Source organism: Ischnura elegans, chromosome 1 (genome assembly GCF_921293095.1).
Source record: "Ischnura elegans chromosome 1, ioIscEleg1.1, whole genome shotgun sequence".
NCBI lineage: Eukaryota > Metazoa > Arthropoda > Insecta > Odonata > Coenagrionidae > Ischnura > Ischnura elegans.
In genome coordinates, this window is record NC_060246.1 from 137858040 (window position 1) to 137875268 (window position 17229).

At 39.3% G+C, this 17229-nt stretch overlaps 1 protein-coding gene across 2 annotated transcripts in view; it reads left to right on the top strand.

The window, feature by feature from the left end:
* The window catches only part of LOC124170692, a 966542-nt gene that overhangs the window by 808396 nt on the left and 140917 nt on the right, over positions 1 to 17229 (top strand). For both annotated transcript variants that reach the window (XM_046549599.1, XM_046549607.1), the window contains exon 6: positions 8412 to 8743. In XM_046549599.1, coding sequence (XP_046405555.1) covers positions 8412 to 8743 — 332 coding nt within the window. The remainder of the gene's footprint in view (positions 1 to 8411; positions 8744 to 17229) is intronic.

A 17229-nucleotide genomic window follows, 5' to 3' on the forward strand; every position in this document is an offset into this window, starting at 1 on the left:
TCGCCGGGAAAGAATCAAATCCTTCAAGCATGTGATAGTAATAATATCCCACCAAGTTAACAGTTAGTTAGTCTCTATGATATATATAATGACAAGATTCAATTTCTTTTCAGAAATCGGTTGGACACCAAGTAATTTATTTAATTTTTCAGCTTTGAAAAATTATTCAACGAACGAAACTGGAGCACTTCGTGTTTAAATAATAATTCACCAATGCCTTGCAATTTTCTTGCGATTATAACTTTTGTTACCTTTTAAGAATGATGGAAGAATAAATCAGTAATTTTTTTCTTGAATTTCCTAATGAACGACGTGATGCAAATTTTTCCCCCGCACGCTTATGATCGTGGAAAGGAAGTGTCAATACGCGGCTGGGTGAAAACTTCAGTGCTTCACTTACATTACTCGTTCTTGTAATTTTCCCCATTAGAGTTTTCATTTAACACTGGCGTGTCACACATCCATTTATCCGAGTGCTTCGTTCTTGATTGCGGGAAAAATATTGCTGGGACGCGAGCAGAATGGAATGCATTTCAATTGGAAACGCCGCAAATCGCGGTCCGCTATCGCCGACGAGATGAAAACGATTGTACCTCCCCCGTCATCAACCGCAATGGGGAAATATGGATGCTTCCTCTCTCTCTTTTTGGCTTTAAATGTTCCGCATGAGCTCAATAAGATGTGAGCGAGCAAGCGAGCGTTTTTTTTATTTTAATTCTCGAATCTGGGTCTCTCTTGACTGGGTCGGGTCGCGTATTGCGTGGATTGGTAAGGGATAGAAGGGAGTAGAAGGTCCCCGAGCAATTCATATTACCGAAAGAGTAGATATGAGCGGTTCGAAGAGCAGCGGCTCCCCATATGATGGCGGATTCATTGTGTGCCCCGGGAATGTTCTTTATACGGTTGCGCATTTCCATTACGGTTTCAAAAAATACTTGGCGGTGCTTTTTTTAATACGTTGCAACCTCGGAAAGACATGCAAGGAACAATAAGCCATACTTTTTTTTTTCTCCTTTTTATGGGAGCGATAGGTCGCTTTCCTTTGAATATTTTACAATTTTATCTCGGCCAAGTTTCGTGACGGTGTAATTGCTTCTTCGCGGGCTGAGTTACTTTGCTCACAAGTCATATATTAGAAGTATTTTTATACTGTAGCAAAAAATTGCTAAATATAAATAGATAAAGTGTGAAAGAAACATTTCCTATCAATTCAAGGGAAAATATTTTGTAAAATAAATAAAGCTATGGAAATTAAATCATTTGCCTTTAATTTTGTCTTACCTGCAAATAATTCGTCATTTTCCATTTCCTCCCATTTTTTTGGCCATTTTGCCCCTCTCTCTTTTTTGCTCTCGTTTTGAACGCTACTTCGGTTCCAGTATGATGACTGATGGAGGTATGAGCAACATACTGCACATAGTTAACCGATGCGAAAAAAAACTAAATCTGTAAAATTTGAGTAGCGAATCGTAATTTTCGTTTCATTTTTTCCTTTATAAAGCAGTGTCACGCAGTTACCTGTGGTACGGCATGATACGAGGTGAACATCTTAAATTAGTTTCCAGATTCCTTGATTTGCGCTCTTTAGAGGACACATCACTCTTGCACGATCGGTCTTTTTTCATGTATTGCCTGTTTAAAAATCACTCATCATCTTGAAAGTTTCAATGTGGGTAGAAGATGCAGACCCTTTGCAACATTTTTATTCATCTCAAAATCTGTGAAAAGTTTTCCTCCCTATTTTTTGTGACATAATTTTTTATTTAACCTCAGGAAAATTTGGGCTGAGTCTGCACTTTACCAAGTAATTATATATACCACGCGCTTTCGTGTAAGACGCGTCCCTTATGCTTTGGGCAATGACTTTAGGAAAGTAATGATTTCGTAAAAAAAAGACGCATAAAACGTTTATTATCGTGTCTGTTACCTCCGTAACTGTGCAATAAGTAGGTACGTGATATTTTCCTCAAATTTACAGTTATATTTTCACATCGTTTAGTCATGGCTTATTGTTCATACCAGCATCGGGAATCAAACCAGGGCCAAAACTAGCGTAAAAGCCGCTATACGCGGTGAATGACCATGCGAATGATAATGCTGAATGATCACGTGATCATTCACATGATCGTGCGACCAATATAGAACATGTTCTAACTGACTCTGAATTATCATGCGCATTACGGTTCATTCGCGAATTTTTCATTCGCGCGATCATTCACCGTGTATAGCGGCCTTAACAAACGAATGTAAAAATAAAGGTTGAAAGAGGACAGGAGCGGTAGAGTATTCTGAAAATTAAGGAAAGGAAAAATAAGAATTACTTGTACTGCGATCTTTCTTGTGTATGACGTGTGCAATTCATTGTTGACGCCGCTAAAAATGAAATATATAGGTTTTAGCAGCATTTTTCGAGTTTTGACGTCCCGAATTTGACTTACCATATGTGAGGGAATGAGAAACCGAGGGGTGTATGTGCTTTTTTTATAAAATGAGTTAGGTACAGAAGTTAGGAAAAAAAAAATCAAGGTCATCCAGATATTTAGTTGTGGATTTCATTTTCCACTAGATGTCAGTACAGAAAAGAGACTCACCGTTATCATTTGGCCACCAAATTTTTGTATATTTCTATTATCGATATCAGTACCTTTGTGTAGAAAAAATCACTAGAACCCCTTGGCTTCTCACTCCCTCATATGTAATATTCACTAATTGTTCGAGATAAAAATAGGTGCGCATGGTACCCACGCGAGAAGATACAGATTAACTTGAGAATATCAAGATGACGACATGATGTTTGAATTAATTAGCAACGAAAAAAGGCAAAATCCATCCGGTCTAGCAGGAGTGTTGCGTCCTCGTAATCCTTTGGGTGGGGAATCTCCTTGCTCGCTCTTTCTCTCCCTTTCTCTCTCCTTCTCCTCGTCCTTCCGCTTTTTCGCATCCTTCGCACTGCTCTTGTTTTCCTCCACGCCGCGGAATCGCACCTCATTTGTCTCGCTGTTTCCTCCGGCGACCCCCGCGGCCCCGCTCACGTCGCGTCGCTGTCATCGAAGGTGTGTTGCAGGGGCGTGGGGAGTTGAAACGCCGTAGATTGGACGAGGATGTAAGGGCGGGATAGCTAAGGGTGGGAAATGGGTTGCAGCCAGCATCAAAGGTATTTTTCCCCTCATATATCGGGCGCGTCTGAGAGAGGGTTCTGTGCTTCACACTCAGCATTGATATCCCGGGGAAGCGTTAAGTTTTATCATCCTTAGCATTTCGCCCTCTTTTATTCCCTCCATTGTGAGATTAATGATGCTGTATAGTGGTGAATCTTGTTATGAGATATATATACTCTATACCCTTGAGAGAGATATTTTTAGGGGATTGGTTACGTTTGGCGGCTAGAGTTTTCCTCTACATCTGCGCGCTACCCAGCTGGCAGTCTCAATAGAAGAATGGCAAGTATGGTATTGGGACAATGTCTTCTAACCTGTAAATGAAAAATAAAAATTTAGCAGAATTTTTTGGTGCATTTGACTTTTTAGATTCGAGTCGGCATGCATTAATGTCATTTATTTTTCGGGGGCAGAATATATTCTTCTATCTATCCGTTCCAAATATAATCACTCTTTTGTATTAGTTTCTGTTTGGTTTGATAAAATAGAACGGTTCTAATGGTGTTCTTCGTGACACGTTGAGAGATATCTGTGCTCACGGTACATTTTACTTCTGACACTCTTGCGTATTGAATTTACCTTTTTGAAATGCATTGAATTATTCCAATTAAATACTTTGGGGAGACTTAGTGAAGAGATTCGCGTCCTATTTTTTAATTAACAGACACCGTATTCATAATGGATATTCAACGATATATTGTGTGCAGTTTTTTTTTTAATTTGTCAGCACCTATTTACATTTTTCGAAATATAAATGTGACGTCTTTTAACGGATTGAGAAAGGAAATGGTAAAATCGGTCTAGTTTCATGGATTGATGGCCTTTGTAAAACTGGATTGCCAACACGTGGATTTTCGCCTCAGCTCCTTTTTGATATGCAGCGCGCTAAGCGGAGCGACAATCCCGTGGCGAGGGAAGAGATTCAAGCCGCCTCGCGTGAAAAATAATATTTTCCTACCTCTGCGCTGAGTGTGGACGCATGCAACTGGTTCATGATTCTTTTTTCACTGCTTTTTCACGCCTCTGAATTCATTCCTTCTTTTTCAATGAGGGGTATCCTTTCTCGTCTATTTATCAATTCATGAAGTTTTGGTTGCTATTAAAGCCTGACGTGCATCTTCACGTTGACTTTAATGAATTTGTTGATTTTTTTAAAACCCAGATGTATGCTGGAATGGCCGGGAACATACTAAAGTATGCCATAGTCATTATACTCGTTTTATGCAGAAACATTTATCTTTGCGATCGATGTTAAAAATTCAATTCAGCCCGAAAAAATGCTGTAGACTTATTGTAGATTTATTTTTCTTTTACGAATCACGCACGGGTGTGTGGCTGATCTCATTACGATGCTAGACTCGCTGTTCATAAAGTATATATAATAACAGTAAGTGCATTTTTCTTTTCACAATATGCTATACAGATATCTCCACAATTAATTTGCGTGAATACAGCCGCGGTGCAATGAGGGGGGATTTGCGTCGTAGCTGACATTGTTCGTATGTAAGCTATGATCTCATAAATAACTTTTAGTTCTACTACCATTCATTCCCGGGACGTTTTTGCCTATTTCGTGGATTTTGAAAAAGTGTATGATAGAGTGTACTGGGTAAAGGTAATGGATATTCTTAAGAAAATAGATGCAGATTGGAGGGATAAGAGACTAATTCGTAATCTATATATGGCCCAGACTGCACAAGTGAGGGTAGTGGACAGAGAATCTGGGTGGGTAAACATTGGCCTAGGGGTGAGGCAAGGCTGTCCTCTATCGCCGCGCCGCTGCTTTTGAGCGTGTACGCTGAGGAAATGGTAAGAGAAGCGTGGAATGAGTTGGAAGCTGGAGTAAAAGTGGGAGGAATGATCCATGATTAAAGCAAAAATGGTAATTTCCACACTATTTAATTTAACACATAACGACCTACCATGGTTTCGACACTTTGTGTCATTTTCAAGGTCAAAATGTCGAAACCATGTTCGGTCGTTAAGTGATAAATTAAATAGTGTGGAAATTACTATTTATGTTTCAATCATTGAAATATAGCATTATTCCACAGAATTAAGCCTGAAACCATTTTATACGGGAGGAATGATGTTTAACTCAGTAAGGTTCGCGGATGATCAGGCGTTGATTAGTCAGTTGATTATCCGTTGCAGCATGCAGGTGGTCTGATTTGTTCTCAACACCCTTCCTTTCCGCCAACTCAACTTTTCCCTCCGTCGCGTCGCTCGTCTCACTCGCCCGAGGGATGCTTTCTCCTCACCCTTGCTCGCTGCTTCCGCCTCGGGCATCCTAACATTGCCACAGGACACTGACTCCCATAGAAAGGAGCCTCCCTTCTCCGCCTCTCCCTCTCATTCATCTCCTCGGGCGTACCCTCATCAACCCCCACACCCCTCGAGTATCATGACGAAAAAAATCCAACCATCCGCCTCACCCACTGCCCTCGGCATCTCATTCCGACCGACTCGACCTATATTAACCCCCATCTTCGACCTATTCTGCTCTTACTTCGTTTACCCCCCTTCACTGTCTCCCTACACCCCCTCAAAACCCTCTCCGTCATTTTCTTCTAGCGTACACTCGCTCTCTCCATAAGGGAATTTGTTACGTACATTCATTAAATTTGCCTCCATGTTAACACTAATTTTATATTCAATATGACACGCTCAAAATGCATTTACCCGAAATGGTTTTGTTTTTTGAACTTTATTGAACTTTATTATTCCGCAATACATATGAGGATTCAATGGCGGATTCAGAGAGGGGGGCTCTAGCCCTGGGGCATCCATTTTATACTACTTACATAAAATGGTAATTTTTCGGACCCCCGCTACTGCTGGGAGGTTACCCCCCAGGTCTCCCTCCTAGCCGCCTTCCTTGTCTCTATTCTGGATCCACCACTGTGATTGGCTTGATTTCCTTCGAATAGTATATCATAATCTTCGTTTCTCTTTATAAAATCAGTTCATTTACATAACTAGCAAGAGTTTTCAGTTAACGCCACGCTAGGGCTAATACCTTACGTAATAATGCTTACCCATGGTAGGTTATCTCTCAATTTCTAGATATTCTTTGGAATTGGGCATCTGCGTTTAATTTTTCATCACTTAAAGCATGCAGCAGTTTTCTTAGAATACAACAATGTTATGCAAGCAGTCAAAAGATGTGCTAAAGTCATGTTGGTGTAATTGTTTTACTTCTTTAAAGACTGCAAAATTATACATATATCTTATTTCGTTGTCCTTCATCACGCTTGGCAAAAACAGTCCCCTGTTATATTGATATCTAAATGTTGACGGCGCATTAAGTTTCTATTCGCTGAGTCAACATCACGAGTGTGCCTAATTACTCCTGAAATAAATTACGCGCGGGGGCCCGTCCGCTAGGACCTTGCGTAACACATCTTGCTCCGCGGAGCCCATCAAACTGAAAAGAAGAAAGGTTTTCATAAACAACGGCTTCGTGAATATGCAAATCGCTTTATGTAAATGCCGGCGCGCCGCGCGCGGCCTCGTAACAGTAATTCTCCGGAAGCTCGTTAATCCAAGCGCGGGCGTTGAAGTGCGTGAGGCGCACCCGGGTTAAAACTCGTTCGGACAAAGCCCCCAACACGATGCTCATAATGCCTTAGCCACCGCAAACGTTGACAGCCTCACTATACATACACCTACATCCGCTAACATTCCTGCCTCGCGAATTTGTCAAAAACCTACCAGCGACTAGGGATCATTCGTTAAGCTGCCACGGGTCTACCTAAGGTCTATCCAAATTTCTAGGTCCATACGAACATCCTTATTTTTACGTCCGACCCAGAGAGTATGAGGGTAATTGCCCTGTTTACTTTACAAAAATTAGAAATCACGATATCCAAGTATTATTATGCCTCTTTGAATTTCCCCGGTAAAGTGATTTCATTGCAATTTTTGCGAAAGAAGAGAAATCACTGATAATTATTCCAAGCGATTTTTTTTCTTGTTTGCATGTTTACGCTGGAACGCGCAATTTATAGCGGTTAAGCCACAAAGTACCTGGAGACGTTTATATTTTGAATGTCTAGTTAAATGATGAAACGCACACCATGGCTAATGTTTTCCTTGAGTCAGTATATTTGTGTTGTTAGTGAACATTCCTTCTTTCGGGATATTATCATTTTACTAACCATGAAGATGAATTGTAATGTTGATAGACGGAGGTAAACTGTGGATTTTACTTTCTGTGGATTAGGAGCTATCATGTTCAAATTGAGCCTTGCCCCAATTGCGAATTTGCGTAAACCCACCAGCGAGTGCAACGAAAATATCTTTGCTTTTGCGTGCCTTTCACGAAGTCAGCTGTATCTATTGCGTAGGTATGACGCACCGGTATGGTAAAGACGAGTAGAAAAATTCCTAGAGATTAATATTTTTTTATAATCGTAATATAGAACAGGTGATTAACTGCTTATGGCGATAAGGTGGTTTGGTTAAAAATATAATTATTTTTGATATTATATCAATCGTATGATATTTAAAAAAAACATGGGAAGTTTTGAAAAACGTCTAATTTATATTCTGAAACAAAACATTCTTGTTTACAGTGGCGGAGCGAGGGGGAAAGCGAGGGAGTAGGCAGATAAAACACCCCCCAGAAGTGAGAGAAATTTTAACAATTAATCCATTGGATATCTATTACATATAGAATAGTTTAAGGATTAATATCATATCCCTTAGAAAGCCGTAAAACTCACCATTTTGAACCATTTATCTTAAAAAATTTCTGGGGGAGGGCATCCGTGCCTCCCGTATACTATTCATCCCAGCATTAGTTACTTCTAACACCCTCGTAGCCTTAATTTCTGGCTGCGCGCCTGCTCGTTGACACGAGGATATCTCAAATGGCTTGTTCTGCGCGGTATTAATTTTATAATCATAACATTTCCGAGATGAGAAATATAAATTCTGAGTGGCAGCGAAATGGTTTTTCATTCATATTTGTTGAATGGCATTGCCATCACCGTGAAATTCATCATTCTTTTCACTAAATATTTACTCATATTACGTGAATAATTATTTATAGTGTGAAATCAATAATACAGATTTGAATGCAGTAGATGCAGTCCTTAACACCCTCACACAACCGCTAGAAATGTGGGTAATGCACGATTAATTTGCATTCCGCAAATCATTCCATCCCATTCCCTATACCTTAATTCTCTCTTTGACCCACATTTTTCTCATCCAACTTCATATTTATTTTTCTTTCTGCATTTGCAGGTGCAGAGGCGGTGGTGGCGGGGGCAGGGGGGGCGGCGGAGGTGCGGGAGTCGTCCCCTTGGGGGCAGCTGTGGTGCCGGGAGCGACGGGCGGCAGCGGGGGCGGCGGCGGCGGTGGGGGCACGCACTACGCCTCTGACGAGGACGGCCCCCCCAAGTCGTGCTGCGGCCTGAGTGCGGCTGGCGTGGGTGGCGCGGGGCAGCCCGCCTCCGTCCGCTGGTTCGTGCTCGCCATCGCCTTCGTCGGCGTGTGCTGCGCCCTCGTCGGCACCGTCCTCGGAGCACTCAAGGCCACCGGCAGGGAACACCTCACCGTCTCTCTCCTCATGATCGGTAAGTGTCACAATCGTAGGGAATTCGCCTGCAGAAAAATCTCTGGACATATTTGCCGAGGGACAGGTGATGACGGCTCGTGATACATTTATCTTAAATCCTTCCAAAATAATGCCACCAAGAGACATTGCCGTGCCCATCACTGCGAATTATAATTCTTCCCGAACTCCAACCCCTTCTGGGGAAGAAGTATGAAAATTTTCATGGCTCACATCTTATCCATGGCAGGTTATTCTATAGCTTTCAATGATAATGGTCACACTCGGAGAGCTCTTATGTCTTCAAAGAACCGCTCAATGAGTCATTTATTGTTCGAAGTAGGGTTTTACAGATTCCTAAGAGTTGTAACATTGAGACTGCGTCCTTTAGTGCCATCTAGCATCAATTCAAGGGAATTTTGCAATATAATTTTCAATTTTTTGGCTTTACTACGTAAAACAATTATTATTTACGACCCGATTTGCAATATTCGGTTTAATTATCGCACTCTCAATTTGAATTTGATTATTTTAGCTTATCTTGCTCATTATTCATCGGTAGTGTCACATGATTACCACCTAGAGGTGCTGTAGACTTAGCCTTTTCATTTTACAGCTTCCTCCATTGGAACGACTCCTCTTGGTAACGAAATGATGGAAATGATCGGTTTTCTCAGAAGTTATCCCTCAACGTGAGCCAAACTTCAAATAATTCCCCTATTTGGATAAATCTGTGACATCAACCAAAATTGAGCCAAAACTCGAAGGTGCCGAATTACTTACGAAACTCTTGCGAACCGCTTTTGCTATTGGTAGATTTCGTCATCCGAATGATACATCGCGACACTTTCTTCCAAAATCCTCCCTAGCTTATCCTAAGAGGAATTGTCGTGCATATCACTTTGATTCCTGTTTACTTGAATGCTTCCCGAAATCCAATTCATTCTGAGGAAGCGGAATGAAAAATTCATGGGCTCACATCTTATCTCTGGAGAGCTCCCCTAAGGCAATGTTATGTTGGATTTAAAAAAAAATGAAAATAACAAACTATAGTACACATTTTATCTTTGCAAGCATTCAGAGCATGAAGTACTGCTTACGTTTCAATTGAACTAATTTTAAATTGAGCGAGCAAATTTTTGAGTATGCCAGCGTTTCAGTTTCAGTATTTTTTGATGCTTAAACACATTAAGGTCAGGTAAACACAAAGTTCTGCGCAGCATGGTATTTCGTTTTTATACCGTTGGGTACTAATTAGCATCTATTAGTTAATTGCAAAATAAATTTAGAGAAGATCCATGCTTCATTGAATCCCAGTGAGCATGGATTACTATTTCCATGTCCTTCAGTACCCTTTGATTTACGTAGAGTGCGATTTGAAATACATCTAAAACCTTTTGAATGCAATACTAGTGCTTCTTTTATGGCATAAAGCAATAGAGTGACGGTCATGCAGTTACTCAAAGCGTTTCGATAAAAAATTCACTGCCAGTCTATGTGGGTAAACTTTTTTTTTCTCCGACAACCACGTATGCGGTTTGTTTAGTAATGCAATTAATATTTTGTTTGTAACTTGCGTTTTGAAGAGGGTTTGCCGGAAATATTTCTGGCCAAAGGAATAATTAGGCCGAGGTAGACGATCAGATAAGCATATATATATATATGAGTATTCCAAATTAGCTTAGCGATGTGATCTCTAGGCTTAGTATATCCCAATGATTGAACTGGTGAAATGCATTCAATACTTCAGTTTCCGATAGTTGATCTGTGTCCTTATTTTCCACAAGCCAACCTCTGAGATTTTAATATATATTTGTATAACTTTGACCTATTAATCTCGTACACTACTTTTAATTATTTTTCTGCAAGAGATAGGATATGCTATGTACATACGTTTAATGGCTACAGTACGATTAGATATACGTTTAATGGCTACATGTAATACGAGATTGGTTTTTGCGCACATGCGCTCTAAACACACGGATAAAATTGATTCCAAATAAGGATTTATTATTTCGATTTCGTAATATTAGTCAAACAGATATGGCGTATATACTGTGCAAAAAAAATGACGGCGAAATGCCTGGCGGGTCTGGGATTACGTGATTATATTTCGTTACTATTACGTTATTATCTGGGATTGCGTGATTCTAGGGTTCTATTACGTGATATGAAATGGAAATATTGAAATCAATAGTATCTGCGCTATTAGCACATGGGAGATACTTCATCCTTAATTTTCAGCAATTTTATGCGTGGTTTCGACTGTGGATGATTTTCCTAGTCATAAAGTTGAAAGCTACGTTATGAAATCGTCCCAGTGAAATGTAGGTATTTCTACTAAGGATTTAAAGTATGATAGTACCGGAACTATCTGCAATATAGGTTCGTAATTTTTACATCCTACTTTATCTGCTGTAAAAATAGTAATTTTGTGTCGAGTTAGTGTAATTGGGGGAGATTTTTTTTCATTTGAAAAATATAGAGATTTAGTTAATATATATCTGGTTTATCCAAATAGAGACTTTGTACTCCAATAATTGTAAATTTTGAGGGTTCGTGTTCTAATTGTACTTAGTTCTCACGAAGCTTGCTCCAGCACAATAAATTCCTTTCTATATTCTAAAATCTTACGGTAATTGCCTTTTAACTTACTTTCCGTGCGAAGTCATTTCGTGCAGGTATCAGTACAATGCCGTATCAAATCAATCTCTTTAAATATGGACTTATCTTAAGAAACGCTAAAAGTAAACACTGACGTCTATATCTCCCTCTCATTTAAGCTACTCGAACCGTTGTGAAGTGAATCGCTGCGGAATACGATCAAGTCTCCGGAGAGAGCGTCTTCATTTCCAATCGCGGAACTCTTCTTCTCTCGAGTGGATGAAAATTCCCAAAAGGAGATATCCGAATTCCGTAATCCAATACCCGCTTCTCGGTGGCGCCTCGAAGTCTCTCAACTGTTTTCCATTTGCTCGAGTGTCGGTGGTGCGAAACGTCTCATCGCATTACTCCTGTATCCAACCCCCTTTTTCCCTTAATCCTATCTTCTCGTGAAAATCCTGCGGGCGCCCTGGTGGAACTTCTCAAACTAACGATGACTCCGGGCCACAAGAATTCATTTAAGCGGAATGTGTTCGTTTGATACCAACTTGTTTTTGATTTCAAATCAAATCTTGTCCTCAGTAATGGCAAACACAGTTGTAATTACCTTCCACTCCAATGTTTAACTTAAATCATTGATTAATGTGTCTGATTTCTCTCTTTCGACAGCCTTTCTTGCTGGTGTTATTAGCGATTTATTGCGTAGTTACGATTGTAGCCTTGTTTTTATTCCAAGACAGAATTATAAAAATTTATTGCGCCCTGTTTTTCACTGTACATAGGCTACGTACACAGTTCAATGTGAGATTTTCCTAATTGAAAATTTAATATTACATTACATTTTAATTACCCGCGCATTGGGTCGTGAAACATTCTTTACTATTCCTAATTTAAAATAAATGTTAATTGGTTTCAGAAGACCCAAATTAGGTCATCCATTCAATATTTCCATCGTTCAGCTTTCGGGCTGAATGAATTGTGAATGGTCCTGAGCACGCTATTTTTATTTATTTTCAAAACTTTTTAAAATGAAACCAATGGGGGAAAATACCTCTTTTGTCTCCTATTAGCCAGGCCATCTGAGCTTGAAGAACTTCGTTTGCCGAGAGAGACGCTAATAGACTAAATAAAACGAATGGCAAACTTGACGGAGGAGTTGGCCGCCAGGAGTGAGTGCTGCTTTGCAAATAGAAACTAAAGAAGAGCCAGGAATCGGCTTCACGGGAAAAGTTATTGGGCAAAGGGGAGTGAGTCCTCCCATCCTTTCCGCTCAATTGAAGAATTTTAATTACCTCCTTCGATCCACTCCACAGACTAACCCACTTAGCCCGACGCCGGGAGTCAATTCGGGCCAGACGTACCTACCTATCCATTCCTACCGCTTTCTGTTCCATTGTTCCAGAAACGAGGGTTGCTTGCCTCATTACTCCCTCCCACTCTTTCGGGCGCTGAGTAATCAAGGTACTAAACTCCCATTTTATTATCCTCTTCCTTCCCTGCATTTCGCCACTGCGTTCACTGTGTATGTTTGGCGAGTTCATTTCCTCGAAGGTATTTATTTTCCATTCCGGAACTTCATTGATGGGAAAATAACACGAGTTCGAAAAAACATGTGTGGTGTAAGTGGTTCAATTACTTTGTAATTGGGACAAATTAAGTCGCCTCTGGGACGTTTTATGATTTGATCTGCTTGATTGAGTACGTTAACTTATATTTATTTTCAATTTTGGGTTATATTTTTTTAAAGAATAGGTAAAGTAAGGGCGTCACATAAATGGTACAACAATTCTGATCTCGGGATTGACTCCGTTCATTTTGGATGTTATATGATGTGATTTAATTGTAAATCTCCCTGTTCCTTATATATGGTGAAGCTTTCAATATAATCATTTTTAAGTGAATTTCAGGATATTTTATCTGTTTTCATCGCTATTTTATTGTTGTAAATATCTTATTTCTGTTCATATTCCTAGGAAAACGACTGAGTAGCATTTAAACTACAAATTTAAAGGTTTTCAGGCCATTTTAAATGGCGGATTATGATTTTATATCCCTTCTGTTTTAAACCCTCTTAAATATTTTTAGGAGATTTCTCTTTTTATCGGGAGATTTTTTTAGGAGAACCTCTTTTTATCAACCGTAACCAAAAAAGCTTCGACCTGAATGAGGAATTTGGTAGAGTAAATGGAAATCGTGGGAGTGGATGAGGTTTCTAGGGAAGAAAATATCTTCAGAATGAATTGATCGAGGAAGTGTAATGGAAGTGGAATATTACCGGGATGTGGTAAGTGGTAATGAAGGAAATTTCGCGAGAACCAATAGGCAGGATGAAGCTGTGTAATCGTAGAGCGCTCAGGGGAAGGAAATGACGAGACGATTTGAGATTGGTCTTCAAATCAAATTGAAAGGGTGTACACTACTCAAATCCGTCTATACGACTCAATTTTTATTATTTTAATTACAATTTGACCTCATATATATATATTTTTTTTAAAGGTAAATATCTGATTATACCAAGGCTGACTGGTATTATGTATGGTACTGGTATTATGACTGGTATTTCATGTGAGTATATTATACAATGTAGCCTATTCGCATGAATCATTGCCACGAAAATATTATGTACCAATGACATCGTTCATTATTAATGGTGCTCCAGTTTTTTCTGCGTTTTAGTTCAATAGGTTCGCTAAAATAGCTATTCCTGAAATATCTTCATAAAAATGTGTGAAGCACCATAATAGAACTCCTCGCCACAGCAATTTGGCTGAAAGCCATAACTTCCCGATTTCTCCGGGGAGTATCTTTTTTCTCGTGGCCCCAGGGGGCAATGGTGATGAATGGTTATGTTCGCGATAAAATCTGTTTCACGGGGTCAATATGAATATTATTAAATTGTATCGATTTGAAAATTTAATATTGGTAAATTTTCTCATGCAAGTTAGTCGTTTCACGTTTAACTATGGCATTGATCAAATTTTGGCCGGTATAAGAATATTCAGGCGTAACATTGTTATTTCGCAGGCTAGCAAGAGTTTTTGTCCAAAGAGCAATTAATATCGATGACTTGGCTTAAAACGGCAGCAATGACTCTGAATTTATTCTTTGCGAAAATTGTGAAAAATTAATCATCCCTCATCTAAGCTCTTTTATTTTCCAATTTAATTTTAGTCTGAAAAAAGGTTTTCAAAGAATCAGAAAATCAGGCTATGTAAAAACCTTTTAATACTTGATATGTGATATAATACCTAATATGATAAATGCTCACCCAGTGATTCAACTCAAAGGTGTTTTGGTTAGTTGAGAGCTGATCTTTGTGGACAAATTTCTTTTTGTGGAAGATTTACTTTTGCTTGTAAACTAGGGGGCTCTAAAATTTTATAATTTGAAATAACATTTTGGGTGTCCCTTAATAGTGAGTATGATATTGTGAATACATTGCAATTTTTCACCTAGGAAGAACCACTCAGAAATGCGCTGATATTTGGTTTGATTGTTTTATAAAGATAATTAATTTTTTCGAAGCTTCAACCTTTGCCTTATTAAAACCTCGAAGGTTTGGAACATAATATTCGTATTCTTCAGTAATACTAATTTCTTTCACGCTCGAGAGTATAAAATCGGGTGATGAAATCAGAGATACTTAAAGAGTTGCCCTTGAATTCAAGAACGTGTGCTCTAAGGGCAAAAAAGAAAATTTTGTTTTCTCATGTAATTTTCTTTAATTTATATAGAATATTTTTTTGATGAATACCCAGTGGAAACCTGGTTCGTATGCGCGTTTGTATTTCTTTGCTCTTAAAGAAGTCTATTTTTTGCATTATCATAAAATTATATTATTTTTAACCTTTATTTTGGTACACAATAAAATCCGTAGAAAATCTTTGACTGTTTTGAACAGCGCCCTTATTCGTATTCTGCCCATCAAGACAATTTATTTCACGCTTGGGACTGTGAGTTCTGATGATAAAATCAGCTCACGCATCGTGGGATGTTAAGGAACAAACGGACTGTAACGACAAAGGGGATGGAAATATTGAGGAAGGAGTTTGGCCGAGTTTGTCGCCCCGAGCAGCCTTGCCGCGGTAGGGGATATATCGGCGCCCTCGCAAGCATGGATCGTGAAAAATTTTATTGAAAACTTTAAATGTGGTTTATGGCGCCATACGAAATGGTCCTTTTGGAGAATATGGACTATAAAATATCACACCTCTATTTTTTTCAGAAAGAACAGCTTTTAAAAAAATCCTAGATATTATTGAAGACGTGCTCTGAAAAATATGCGATTTTTTAAATCAAATTTTATTATCATTGGACAATTTGTACGTGAAGTTTTTTTTTTAACTCGAAGGCCTTTCAATTTCTGGTGCTAATGAAAATTTTAATTTTTACTTAAATTTTCTGCTATTTGGAAATACTAAAAGGAAATAATTAATGAAATCTTCCATTTTTATATAAAATGTTCGTAAAGGTTTTTTTCTTAAACTTTAAGGGCCCTACGCTTGAAAAAGTGCCACGGGAAATTTTAATTTTAGCCTTTTATTCCATTCTCCTCAGGAATACTAAAATGGGTTGAAATCCTTCACTTATTATTTAATGAAAAATATGTATGTTGAATATTATTTGAAATTAATGCATTGCAATCTACAATAATACCCATTTTTTATCCTCGGGTGTTTTGAACGGCAGTGATTCGTATCGAGCCAATTTATTCCACTTATGGAAGTGTGAAGTCTGGTGAAGAAATCAGCTCACACTTTTAGAGGGATGTAAGCGAACAAACGGACTAGAAAGGCGAAGGGGCGGATGAGGAAGGATTCGAATCGTTTTTGTCGTCTCGCGAGAGAACACCCCCGCCGCCGCGCCGCCGTGGAGGAGGAAAGGGGATAAAGGGAATATATATATATATCGGCGAGAAGAGTTGGACTGCGAAGGGATGGGAGGGGGGCCAATCAGGCGGAGTGAAACCGCAGCTTGCCTCGGCGGCCATAAGGCCCGCTGCAGACGCAGTTACGTCGGAAACATCTGCGGCCCAGTTCCCATGTTCCTCTTTTTGCCGCACCACCCTCGCTGGCGCCCTCTCTGCATCCTCAATATTTACCCCAACCCCCTCCCTCCCTCCTCCCCCTCCCGGGCCTAATCCACTCCATCTCTTCAGTGTCTCCCCCCTCCCGCCCATGTCATTCTCTCTCTCCCTCTTATCACATTCTCCCTTATCCACCGTTTCCACACCTTCACAATCCCGCCACATTTCAATTCTGCTTAAGACTGCACACGATAGTGTTTCCACGTATTCATTTTACTTGTTCATATAGGTTTTTTTATGGCATTGGTGCGGTTAAATCAATCTTTTTCCGGCTGAGTTAAGGTACATCGTTTAATTTTATTTTTTATGCTGATTGATTATACTATTAAAATAGGACATTCACCTGAGTACTCCAACAACATAGTAGGTGCCTCATTTCTTTGGCCATCGGGGGGTAATTCGGTAAATCAATTGTTTTCATAAATACAGGCACACTTGATTGAATCAGATTCATTTCACAGTGAAAATACGGGTCTCAGACGTTGATATGGCTTCAAATCTTGAAGATTTCAATAAATTTTTGACCGTACTCTTTATATTTTAGTGAGGGCTTAACATATGAAAAATACACTCAAATTTTCGTTTAATATTAAGTTTAGGGATTATTTATGAGTTCCCGATCTATTATTATATCAAAAAATTCCTTCTCCTTGTCCGTCCTACGGCTGTCTACGGCGTTAACTGTGCCGTATTAATAAATGGTTGGCCTAAGGTCAAGTTATCTACGCACGCTTTTGCGTTGAGTATGCGATCTCATTATCTTTTTCAAGAGGTCCACGAAATTTAGGACAAGTTCTCTAAATGCAGACTTTTTTTGC